The following is a 13,147-nucleotide window of genomic DNA, read 5'->3' on the forward strand; positions in this document are numbered from 1 at the left end:
TACTTTTTTTCTCTGCTTGGTGTGTTCCTCTTCCTTCCTCCAGTTAACCCCTATTGACCCTCAGTTTTCAGCCTAAGCACCACCTCTTCCAGAAAGCTCTCCCCTAATTTTTCTTTTGCACAAATTCCCATCAAAACACCCTTGAGGGGAGGGAACCCACTCACCCCAGGACTGGAAAGTACCTGACACGGATACAAATGCAGTCCATTGTATTTGTTGCATGTTTACTAATGCCTAGAAACTTCTAGAAGGAACATACCAAAAATATCAGTGACCCCTGGGGCTGAAAGGAGAGAAACTCACCTATTACTTCCACACTTTGGCAATATTTACTGGATCAGTTTTTAAGTTAGGAAAAAACTTTAAGTTAGGAAGCCTTCCTTTCTTAGGGTTATGAAACTCAAATAGAATGAAATCCATCTGAGGGACAGAGAGGAGAATGGGCATTTTCCCTAAAAACCCTGGTTTCTCCCACTCCCAGACTTACATCAAGTAGAGACCTAAAACCCAGCCCAAACATCATCAAAATGTTTATTAAAACCAAAGCAGGAGGAAACAGCTGTTAGGAAACAAATCAAAGTGCAGATTGGAGGGTGGGGCAGAGCAATAAGTGGGAGGGGGGCACTTCAAACACCACAGGAGGGTCCCCTCAGTCTAGGCTGGGGAGCCCTTCACCCACCCCTCCTGCCCACCCTGTCAATGAAGGTCCCCACTCACCTCTCCCATCTCATATCCATGGGGAGGGCATCTGGGGCTCTGAAGTGACCCCTGGAAAGGGACCACCCCTCCATCCACCCATAGCTGTCAGTCTGTCTCCCTTCTGCCTTTCCCCAATAAATAAATCGCTCAGGCCTCAGCTCCCTCGGGATGGGGCAAAAGAACCACTTGGGGACCCCTGTCTTTGCTCAGGGGTATAGGGAGTTAGGGTATCAACCCCACATCCCTCCCAGTCTTGTTTCCCAGGCTTGCCAAAGAGGCCTAGATAAATAAATAACGCTCCATTAAAGCTTCGATCAGAAAACCTTAAGACAGAAGTGCTCTTGCAAACCCAGCCAGCCAAGGCCTCCCTGCCTGGCCAGGTCAGCACACAGGATTCTGGGGGCAGGCGGCCAACCCTGGGCCTTCAAGGGCCCCTGGAGCAAGGAGACCGAAAGTGCAGTTAGAGCCCCCCATGCACACACATGGACTCATGCACACACGTGGACACACTGGGGCGTGTCTGCAGTGCACGCACAGATGTGTTCACCTTCATTCCCCGGTACATGCACACACTCATACTCACACACCACTCACCCCAGTTACACACACGTGGGGTGCTGGGTGCATGCACATACACACCACAAACAGAATCCTTCCCTTCCTGGCTTGCTCAACCTCCTGGTGGCAGCCAGACCCCAGAGCTAGAAGCTGCTGAGATAGGAGAGAGGGTATAAATTACACTTTTCCAAAAGGGCTGGAAGGATGGCCTAGGGCAGGGGGCTCCAGGGCTGCAGAGACAGGGAGGGGCATCTCAGGAGACCCTGGCCCCCTAGGACCTGTCAGAAATCCAGGGGGGTCAGATCCCCAAAGTCACAGTCGAAGAGGTCTCTGATGCCCTCACCCTCCTCAAGGCCAAAGTGGTAGTCGAGGGCCTCGTGGGGTGGGGAGAGGCTGATGAACTCCTCAGGTAGGAGCCCGGAGAAGTCTTCCCGCACATGCTCCAGGAGTGAGTCAGCAGCCACCAGCGGGGACAGGCGGTCCTCATCCATGGGGGCCCGCAGGCCACCCATCCTTGACAACAGTGGCTCTGGGGAGACGGGGGAGCATCACAGGCCAGGGATGGCCCAGCAGAGAGGACAGAGGGGGCTGCCATGCCTGCTCACCCATCTAGGGGGGCCCCCCCACTCACCCTTACCCACCTTGCTCCAGGCTGAGCAGGGACTGGCTGGTATCCATAGCAGGGGACGAAGGCGGAGGTGATGGTGGTGGCACTGTGGTGACGGGGTCAGTTGTCCTGTCCTCCTCTCCAGAAGCTGCCTCCTGGGATGGAGTCTTTGCTGGGCTGATCCCACCCACACTCTCTTCAGGGCACAGGAAAACATCAATGGGGCCTTGTTTGCTCTTGAGGGAGATCTGAAAGGTCTGGGTAGAGGCAGCAGGCAGAATTACCTGAGGCCCAGGTGACCACTATCCCAGCCCAGCTTGTCCTCGTTGGGCCTGAAGTCCCTGGTTTTACCTCTGAAGAGTCCACGGCTTGGAGTTGGGTCTCAGGAGGAGCCTTGATCACCATGACCATCTGCTCTGCAGGGTCTGCAATGCTACGAAGGTCCTGGCATGTCACATAGGCCAGGGTTGGTGGAGTCAAGGAGTATATGATCTTTGGCCTCTGGAGGCCACTCACAGTGACAGCCCCCAAGACAGGGTCCATACTTGCCTTTTCACTCGTCTTCCTGATCCACCATAAGGTTTGGATTATAATTGGTGTTCAACACTTCATTCCCCTGGACATCAATGGCCACATCAGTACAGTGGGACTATCTACCCATCTCATTCAAAGCGAATGATGGCTGACTGTGATAATTCCACATAAAAAGCTTAACACGATGCCAGGCCTGGTGTTGAGAGTATATTGGCCTGTGATCTTGGTGTCAATTGATGGCTATGGCCAAAAATATATGTATATTTTTTGAGGTCCTAGGGATTAAACCCAAGGCTTTGATCAAGCACTCTACCAACTTGCACTCAGTGACAGAGCCTTCTCCTGAATCTGAGATCCAGGGCCTCTCCACCCACTTGGGTGGGTAACCCCACCTATCACACCTGTCCTCCAAGTCCCCAGCCAATCCAAGGATATCGCTGGCTGTCAGAGTCCTCAGAGAGCAGCCGCAGCTGTGTGGTGCAGATGTGCATCAGATGGTCCAGCTGCTGCTCACTCTCCTGCAGTTGCTGGAGGTCCTGGGTCAGCCCTTCAAGCCGCCCACCGATCCCCACTGTGGCGTGGCTGCCTCTGTGGAGAGGCGTTTAGGAGGGTTAGCAGCTCCCAGCCCCTCTGCCCATCAGCCCTGGCCCTTGGGACAGAGTCTGCTGTGGCCACTGATCTCAGATTATTTTTTTTTCTTTTAATTTTTTTTTTTAAGTTGTAGATGGACATAGTACCTTTATTTATTTTTTTATGTGGTGCTGAGGATAGAACCCAGTGCCTCATATGAGCAAGGCAAGTGCTCTACCACTGAATCACTGCCCCAGCCCCTGATCTCAGATTCTGACAGGATTTCTCCTCTCTGGCTCCAGCTTCTCAGTTGGGTTCCAAATCAGACTGGCCTGACTGCCAACAAACACCTACATGTCCCTACCAGGAGGCTGAGTAAATAGATGATGGCAGAGATATGCCCTGGAAAATGACCCAGCTGTATAAAAGGATGAGAATGAATTAGATGTACACATGAAATTATTTCCAAGACATGTTGTCAAGTGAAAAGAAAAACAAAGTGATGCAGAATAGGATGATCTACCCCAAACTGAAAAGACCAATGTGTCAAAGACAGGGTAGTAGGGTTGCCTGGGGAGAGGCGAGAAGGGAAAAATAAAGAATTAACAGGATAGCCAGGCATGGTGGCGTAAACCTCTAGTTCCAGCTACCTGGAGACAGGAGGCAGGAGGATCACAAGTTTGAGGCCAGCCTAGAGAAACAGATGTTATTAAAAAACAAAAACCAAAAAATGGGGGGGGGGGGCGGGGCAGGAACACATCTAAAACATCTATACATCTGTGTCAAACAAATCTCATCAATGGGAGCAGAAGCCAGAATGGGGACTACCTGGTGGTATGAGATAAGCAATGACCAGGAAGGGGCACAAGGAAACCTCCTGGGGGTTGAAGAAGTTTTTTAAAAATCTTGATCTTGGTGGTTACTCAGATGAACAAATATGTACAGCTACAGTGAGCTGGATAAGTTTGAAATCTGTGTCTGTTGCCAGGTGTGATGATACTCACCTATAATCCCAGTGATTCGGGGGAAGGACCTATAATCCCAGTGACTCGGGGGAAGGATTGCAAGTTCAAGGCCAGCCTCAGCAACTTAGCAAGACCCTGACTCAGTAAAAAGGACTGGGAATGCAGCTCAGTGGTAAAGTAGTCTTGGGTTCAATCCCCAGTACAAAAAAAGATTTGTGAACTTCTCAGCATCTAACAGCCTAGGGAAACCACATCTGCAGCTTCAGTGCCCCAACTGTAAGACGGGAATGCAGAAGTCAGTGGGTATTGCCAGCAGCACGGGCAGGTATTTGTGCCTGCCCTCCTGATTGCCTGGTACCTACAGCCACTGGATGTGGTTCTTGGACTTCTTGGCAATGAGCTGGATGCCCTCCAGGACATTGGTGATGTCGTAGATGCGCCGTTTCTGCACCTTCAGCACCTCAGCTGCCCAGTTCAGATCAACAACGCCATCAGCTGAGCGGCTCAACAGCTCCAGGAAACGTTTGGTGGTAAGATTCAGGGACGTCTCATAGCGTGACTTCTCCCCCGGGGATTTTGCACCTGGTCGGAGAGACTGTTCAAGCAAGGTGGAGCAGCAGTACTGGGGGGCAGGTGGCTCCTCCCCTTGGTAGGGCCAAGCAGGGAGGCCCTGTGGCTGCTGCCTGCCAACCACAGCATTTCTCTTCTGGCTGGGGAACTCCCCACCCCCGGTGCCCAGGGAAGTCATGCCAGGCGGCCACTCTAGCTGCCTACCAGGCCCCCAGATGCCTGACTTAAGCTCAGACCTCACCAGTTAGATTTTTTAGTCTGCAAGCATGTTTATCCATGTACAACCCCAACCTGGGCCTGGTCAGAGGGGCCTACCCAGGTTAAGTTCCACCGGTACCTTTTCCTGGGTGTCGGCCTCTACCCCGAACAGGCCCACTGCTCTCAGCCAGGTACTGATGGTCAGTTTCCAGGTCCAGCCTCCGCTTCACCTGTGGCAGAAACAATGGGAGGATGCCCAGTAACCAGGAGGGAGGCTACAAAAGACTTGGGTAAAGGCGTGGTGCCCCTGGGATGCCTGTCCCCTGCCTCTGTTTCTCTACCAGAATGCCTAAGTGTGTGAGTGAGGGGGACATATTGTAGGGGACACAACATGAGCATTATAATCCTACCACACAGGACCCTCAAGTGGAAGGCAGAAGACCTGGGTTAACCACCACCTATAATCCCAGCAATTTAGGAGGCTGAGGCAGGAGGAATTCAAGTTCAAGGCCAGTCTCATCAACTTAGGGAGGCCCTAGGCAACATAGTGAGACCCTGTCTCAAAAAATAAAAGGGCTGGGTATGTGGCTCAGTGGCTAAATGCCCCTGGGTTCAATCCCTGGCACCAAAATAAATAAATAAGAATGTGGGGCTGGGGATGTGGCTCGCCTGGTAGCGCGCTCGCCTGGCATGTGTGTGGCCCGGGTTCGATCCTCAGCACCACAGACAAACAAAGATGTTGTGTCCGCCGAAAACTAAAAAAAAAAAAATATTAAAATTCTAAAAAAAAAAAAAAAAAAAAGAATGTGGCAGCAGAGATGGTGTAATGCTTCTACGGCTGGGTCACAGAGCCACTGGAGCTTCCTCCTTGTCCTCTATTTAGATCAACCACTCTGGGGGAAGCTAGGTACCACATCACATGAACACTCAAGTAGCCCTAATGATGGGCCCCAGTCACATGGAACTGAGACTTCCTAACAGTAATGTGGGCAAGCTTCGAAGCAAACCCTACAAGCTAAGACTTGTGGGGCTGAGGTTGTGGCTCAGTGGTAGAGCACTTGCCTAGCACGTATGAGGCACTGGGTTCAAGCCTCAGCATCACATAAAGAAAATAAAGGTATTATGTTCATGTATAACTAAAAATTAAAAAAAAAAAAAGACTTCTGACTGCAACTGGGGCCAGCATTTTGGCTGTAACCCCAGAAAAGCCCTGAGCCAGAAGTGTTCAACTAAGTCTCCCCTGAATCCCCAACCCACAGAAATTACAGATTTTTTTTAAGTTCTGAGGCTTGAACCTAGAATACCTCTACATTGAGCTACATTCCCAGACCTTTTTTTTCCTTTTTCTTTTCTTTTTTTCCTTTTTTTTTCTTCTTTTTTTTCCTTTTTTCTTTCTTTTTTTCTTTTTTTTTAAGTTCTGAGGCTTGAACCTAGAATACATTCCCAGACCTTTTTGAGACAGGGTCTTGCTAAATTGACCTTGTGGTCCTCCTGCTTCAATCTCCAGCATCACTGGGACTGCCATGCCAGACTAAATGCTTGTTTTAAAGCACTGAGTACACATGTCCCTTAAGCAGTCACTTCCTCTGTGGTTTTCAAGAAATCTACTAATCTGTAACATGGCAGCAGCTGGTGCTCACCAACTGTCTGCATTCGTTAGTTTACTCCATCCCATAGAACAACAATACAATAATGACCCCATTTTGCAGAGAAGGCCACTGAAGCCCAAGATCATATAGCCAGGATTCCTACCCAGGACTGTCTGAGAAGAAAACAAGCTGCTGACCTCTACACTGTCTAGCTTAGTCATGCTCTCGAGCCTAGAGATTATTCTGGAGGTCCCATAGGCAACTCAAGTACCCTGAACAAAACCAGATGTACCATCCATTCCACCAGCCACTCTCACCACATCTAGCTGCCAAGAACTCATCACCACAGCCATTATCACCTCCCACTGGACCGCTGGGTCTCCCTGCCTCCATCTGTCCCCTCTACAACAACAGTCCCCCTACAAGTCTCATTATGTTTTAGCCCCTACTTAAGACTTTCCACTGGCATTGCTTCTCCATGTGAACTTCTGCTGAGAGGTGTCTTCTCACAAATCTGTGCTTCCAAGCCCTAGACCACACTGGCCCCTTCCCTTCCCTCCTTGCACCTGCTATTCTCACCTGAGCAGGAACCTTTCCCATCTCTTAAAAGAGGTACTACCTCTTTCCATCTGAACTGCCTCAAACCCAACCTTTTCCCATGCTGTCTCTCATTACAAACTTCTGCATGGTGTCCATCTCTCTCTCAGAGTATCCAGTGTCTGCCATGGGACCTGGGCACCAAATGTTTGCCAAATGAATTTCTTCACATGTGGTACATGGTGCTCCCTCTTGCACGTACTTACTTCTCTTCTGGCCTCTATTCTGGGGACACCCCACTAGTAAGGAGTGGGGCCAAGATTTGTACCCCAACAGGCTGATACAAAGCCCAGTCTAGAAGTGAGGCCCCCACAAGTCAGACAGAAATATACTCCCTTGGGCTGGGGACATAGCTCAGTTGGTAGAGGGCTTGCCTTGCATGCACAAGGCCCTGGGTTCGACCCCCAGCAGCACAAAAAAAAAAAAAAAAAAGGACCAAAGAAATATACTCCCTTCTTCAGATCAACAGCTGGGCCTGAACCCTAGCATGTTCCTGCCACAGCCATCACTTTCTCCCTGGTAACCTCGTCCCTGCCCTCTCCCAAGACAGGTCACAGCCATACCCTAAAATGAGGGCCCAAGCAGATGCCCATTTTTGGCACTGCTCTCTACATAAACCTTGGCACAGGGGACCTAAAAGCCAGAGGTGGAGACATTCACTGGGGAAAAAAAAAAGACTCTCATACCCATCCATGGGGGGCGGGGGGGGACAACCACAAACATTTAGTCCCCAATGGTATATGCTTGTTATCCCAGCAATTCAGGAGGCTGAGGCTGAAGAATTCCAAGTCTGAGACTGGAATCAGCAACATAATGTGACCCTGTCTGAAAATAATCAATGGACTGAGGACTTAGCTTAGTAGTAAAGCACCCCTGGATTCAACCCTCAGTTAAAAATAAAAAACAAATAAAATAAAAAGTGAATGTAACTCAGAGGTAGAGCACTCTGGGCTCAAGCCGCGATACCAAAACCAACAAAACAGTCAGAGGAGTTGGTGGAGGTCAAAAGCTGCCCCTGTGTTTCTGGCTTTGAACTCAAGGATGGTGCTAACCCCTCCACTGCCCACATAGAGAAATGCCTGCTGGCCCTAAGAGGGCAAAGGATCCTTCCTGGCCTCTGTGCCTAGCACATCAGAGGCACTTACTAACTAAACAACTACTGGCTTTTTTTTTTTTTTGCAGTGGTGGGAATTGAATGAATGGGATGCTTAGAAGAGGGCATTTCTCTTCATCACAGTCCACTCCTCTGAGTCTGCAGCTCAGCTCCCTGAGGACAGCACCCACAAGTTGTTGGTCTCTGCAGCCCTAGGACTGCCACAAGCTAGTACCCGCAGGGACAAGTCCCTGGAGTATATAGTAGACAAGCCAGCTAACCCACTCTATACAACCTCCCCTTCTAGTCCTTCATTAGGAGGAAGGGGTCCTAAGAACTTCTTTTCTTTTTTTAAAGGAAAGGTTTATTTTATGTATTTATTTTTGAGAGAGAGAGTTTTTATTAATTTTTTTAGTTTTTTTCTTCGGACACCACATCTTTGTTTGTATGTGGTGCTGAGGATCAAACCTGGGCCGCACGCATGCCAGGCGAGCATACAACCGCTTGAGCCACATCCCCAGCCCCTAAGAACTTCTTATGGTTTCTTCAACTTCTATCAGCATCTCCAGAAGGTCAACACTCAGGAAATATGGCCTGGTCCCACCACTTGCTGGCTTAATTACTAGAGATGTTTCCACCATCCCTAGGTCTCAGCTTCCCCATCTACAAAAAGGTTGCTGACAGGGTTAAATGAGTTAATTGGGTAAAATGTTTGGCACAGAGCCTGGCACACAAAACATCCTCAAAACAATGGTAGCTGCTATTGTTATTATTATTAGCATCTTGGTGATTCCGGAAGGAAAGCAGCACTGGGCACTGGGCCAAGGGGGTTGGGGGCCTTCCCAGGATGCCTTAGGAACCAGCTGCCACCCACACCCCCATCAGCAGTTGAGAAGCATCTCCCTCCTTGTCCTCACCCCTTCCACTTTCTCCAGGCCCTCCTGAGACCCCCATCCTGCCTAGCCAACCTCTGACTGCCTGCCCCTGCCCCACCTTCAGTCACAGGCCATGCCAGTAAAACTGGTCTCCACACCCTGCCCTGCACAGGTTCAAGCTTCAGGCCTCTGCTCCCTTCTCCCACTGTAATTCACCTGCCTCTTCTAGAACCCCCAGTCTAAACTGGTCTTGAGCTTCCTGCTGCTGGGAGGTCAGGAAGGACTTTATCCAGGGATCTCCCTGGGACATTCTCTCCTGGCACTAGGGGCCTCCTCTCCAGCTCCCAGAGGCCCAGCCCACCCAGTCCTTCTACAGAGGCTCAGGGGTTTGCCTGATTAATGAGGTTCCATGGTAACCAGGGGCTGGGAGGGTGGCAGATGGAAGGACAGGCTGAGGGAGGGGATCAGCAGCTGGCCCAGTGCCCCGCCCCTGCAGAGAAGGCCTCCCAGTCAGGAGGCCTATCCCCAGAGGCCTGGAGGGACAGGCCTGCACCTGGCAGTCCTGCATTTAGGCAGAAAGGGGCTCTTCAATGGTTCCCCAACGGTCAAGCTCCAGGGCCTTCCCCAGCCTCCGCCGCGCCCCCCCCCCCGCAACTGTGCCCACTACCCAGCCACAGATTCTGGTCGAAGCCAACAAATCCCAGTCCCACCATCTCCAGCTGTCTGACAAGTCACTTCCCCCTCTGAGCCTCAGTCTCTCCATCTGTCAGATGGGCACAGTGACATCAAGCTCACAGTTTAGCTGGCTTCAAGTCTACCAAAGGCCTGGCATATGGTAAGCACCAGCTGAATACATGTGGGCCACAATTGTCACTGACCGACGATTGAGTGGCTCCAGTGAGGACGCTGAGGCCCAAAGCACAGAGAAGCAAACAGGGACTGGCCCGAGGTCACCCCGCACCCCGGGGCGGGGCCCATAGGCCCAACCCAGGCTCTGCACAGCCCAGCCAGACTCCTCGGTCCCCCCTCCCCCGCCGCCTAGGGGTCAAACACCGCGCCAGGCCGGGTCTGCGCGGGGGTACGGTGGCGCACAGGGCCTGGCGACCCTAGGGTCCGTACCGGCGGGCGGCCAAGAGCCGGACGCGGCGCGCTGGGTGTGGGCCGGGGCGCCTGCGGCGTGGCGAAGAGCAGCAGGTCGGGGTCGCGGGGGCCGGCGGCGGGCGCCGTGGGGCCAGCTGGAGCCGGCGGGGCGCTGGCGTCCTGCGCCGTGGAAATGATGACGATCTGCGAGGAGTCGAGCAGCCGCAGCGCGCCGGCCCCGAGCAGGGCCTCCAGCGCCGGCGCGCATGGGCCGCCTGCGGGGGCCCCAGCCACGGCCATGGTGCTCACGGCCCGCGCGGCCTGGGTGTCAGGCGGCGGCGGCGGCGCGGGCCCATGGCGGCTGGCCCCGGCGAGGGCTCGATCCCGCTCCGCCCCCGGCCGCCGCTGCCTGCAAAGTCCTGGCCACTTTTACGCGCCAAATCCTTTTTGCCGCGAAAGAGCCACGAGCCGCAGAGCGCCGTCACCATTGGTTGTCCGTACTCTGACGGAGGCGGCGGCGGTGCCTCCTGTTGGCTGCAGCGCGCCAGACCGGCTGTGAAGGGCGGAACCGGGCGGCGGCGCGGGGCGGGGCGGCCAATCGCGGGGCGGGGCGCGCGCAGGCTTTGTCGGGGCGGTGCCAGGCGCGTTCTTTCTCCCCGCCCCCAGGTCGGACGGCCTCTGCTGGAGGCGTGGGGACACTGACCCCACCTCCGCCCCTACACACCCTGTCCTGATGATACGGGTGTAGTGAAGGCTTAGCTCAAAGTTTTGCACATCTCCCCGTCAGCAGACCCCACGTGACCCCCCAAACCCTCCACCTGAAGCCCCCACACCCTCAGCTCAGGGCTCCAGAAACGGACCCCTCCTCTTTTCTGGATGCCCAGGCTCACCTCCCACCTCCAAAGCCCCAGCCACGTGCGCCATCCTCAGCTTGACCCACCTACACCGCTTACTCAAATCCTTTTCCTGGCCCAGCCCTTTTGCCCAGTGCCCAAGCCCAGTTTTAGCTGCAGTCCCTTCAATAGCAACGTACCCCCAGCGCCAGGGCACGCGCACCTCAGCTTGAGCTCACTCCTCTCCGAATGCTCGAGAGACGTTTTGAGAACCTACTCAGTTCAGAAATCCTTAGTTCAGACCTTGACTTAGGGCCTTACGGAGCTCACAGTCTAGTGAAAAGGGAAGAAGGGGAAGAGAAAACGTGTTCACGGTATCATGAAGAGTCAACCATTAAAAAGTAAATCCATGTTCCAAGCTGGGTGGCGCAAGCCTGTCATCCCAGCGGCTCTGGAGGCTTGAGCATCGCAAGTTCGAGGCCAGCCTCATCAATTTAGAGAGTTCCTGAGCAATTTAGCGAGACCCTGTCTTAAAAAATAAAAACGGTTGGGAATGTAGTTCAGTGGTAAACCCCTCCCTGGGTTTAATCCCCAGTACCAAAAAAATAAACTCCATGTTAGACCTCACAAAGGGAGAAGGTAAGGATGCTGAGCGTGAAAATGCATTTAATCCTGAGGCCCTGGGACAGTTCCATCAGCATTTCTCATTGCTCAGGTCAGCCGATCAGACCAATATTGTCCTCTCTGGGCTAGGCCATGTGCCAGCACCAAGGACAGATGTGAAACACTACCAGTAAAGTCTACAGGCTTGCCTGCCCTCTGGTGTGTGACCCGTGTGACCCACAAGGGTAAAAAAAGTAGCTAGGATACAAACAAGAATCAAATCCTCAGGCCCAGCGTCAGCGTCACTTCCCCCTGGGAGCCTTCCGGAATCAGGGTTCCTCGTTTTCTCCATTGCCCATGCTATGTCTGCCCCAACATGACCACACCCTGCATTCCTCCGCTGGCCTTCCTCGCCAGTCTGGGGGCTCCAGCGAGGCCTCCTCCCACTGGCCTGGCCTCCAGTTGGTGCTGAAAAAGATTATGAGAGAAATGGAGCCCAACGTTGTGAGGAAGGACACAAAAAGGAGGCCATGGTTCCCCATGGTCCTTAGGGACCTGGCTTCAGAATCACCTGGGCACTTGTTAACTTCAGATCTACCCCAGCCCTGACAATTTAGAATTTCTAGGAGCCCCCAAATTTGCATTTTAATAAGCAACCCCCATCCCCATACCGGGTGGGGTTTTTGTTTGTTGTTGGCAGTACTTGTATTTTGAACTAGGGCCATCCGCTCTACCCCTGAGTTACATCTCCAGCCCTTTTAATTTTATATATATATATTTTTTTTCATATTTATTTTTTAATCTTATTTATTTTTATGCAATGCTGAGGATCAAACCCAGTGCCTCACACATGCTAGGCAAGCGCTTCAACACTGAGCTATTGCCCCAGCCCTTATTTTATATTTTTGAGATAGGGTCTCTGTACATTGCCCAGGCTGACTTTGAATTTTATGTGTGTGTGTGTGTGTGTGTGTGAGAGAGAGAGAGAGAGAGAGAGAGACACTGAGGATTGAGCCCAGAGCCTCGCACATGCTAAGCAAGCCCTCTGCTACTGAACAGGCTGATCTTGATTTTTGAATCCTCCTGCCTCAGCCTCCCCAGTATCTAGGATTACAGGTGTATGCTACCATACCCAACTTACCAGGTGATTTTTTATGTGTACTTACCTTTGAGAACAAATTGATGCACAACCAATGTGTCTCTCAAGTTACAGTTCCTAAAGATGCTTCTCAGCCTATTTCCTCCTCTATAAAATGGGTATATTATTGACCTTGTCCTGCCCCTTCTAGGACTGCTATAAGGATGAAAAGCACAAGGGATTTGAAAATCTTTTATTGTCTATGAAGTGGATTCAAAAAGTAGCAGGAGTTTTTTTCCCCCTCTGATGAGCAGTTTATAAAATTAGTCCAATATAAATCCTAGACTATATAAACCCACATGGTGGCACATGCCCCAATCCCAGCAATTTGGGAGGCTGAGGCAGGAGGATTATAAATTCAAGCCAGCTTCAGTAACTTAGTGAAACTCTTTCTCAAAATAAATAAAAAGGGCTGAGGATATAGCTCAGGGATAGAGTGCTCTTGGATTCAACCCTTAGTACTGCAAAAATCCTAGAATGTATCAGAACTACAAAGGCCCACAGGGACCACATAAGCTTCTTGCTGTACAGATGGGAAAATGAGGTCCATTCCAGGAAGGGGAAAGTCAGCCAGAGGCCGAGAGGCTAGCACTTTCCCATTGCAGATGGAGACAGTGCCTTTCCCCACTCCTTCCTTT

General features: G+C 51.9%; 1 protein-coding gene across 1 annotated transcript; it reads right to left on the reverse strand.

Moving 5' to 3' along the window:
• Window positions 1-511: 511 nt before the first annotated feature.
• Window positions 512-10,279, reverse strand: E2f1 (E2F transcription factor 1). The gene is made up of 7 exons (XM_046433934.2): window positions 9,975-10,279; window positions 4,841-4,931; window positions 4,296-4,515; window positions 2,834-2,986; window positions 2,216-2,330; window positions 1,899-2,121; window positions 512-1,786 (listed from the first exon to the last, which is right to left on the reverse strand). The coding sequence occupies exons 1-7, from the start codon at window positions 10,233-10,235 to the stop codon at window positions 1,539-1,541; spliced, it is 1,311 nt and encodes a 436-aa protein (XP_046289890.1). The 5' UTR covers window positions 10,236-10,279; the 3' UTR covers window positions 512-1,538.
• Between the last annotated feature and the right edge of the window lie 2,868 nt (window positions 10,280-13,147).

This window comes from Marmota monax, unplaced genomic scaffold (genome assembly GCF_021218885.2).
Source record: "Marmota monax isolate L192 unplaced genomic scaffold, Marmota_monax_Labrador192_F-V1.1 WCK01_AAM20220418_F8-fsc00014, whole genome shotgun sequence".
NCBI lineage: Eukaryota > Metazoa > Chordata > Mammalia > Rodentia > Sciuridae > Marmota > Marmota monax.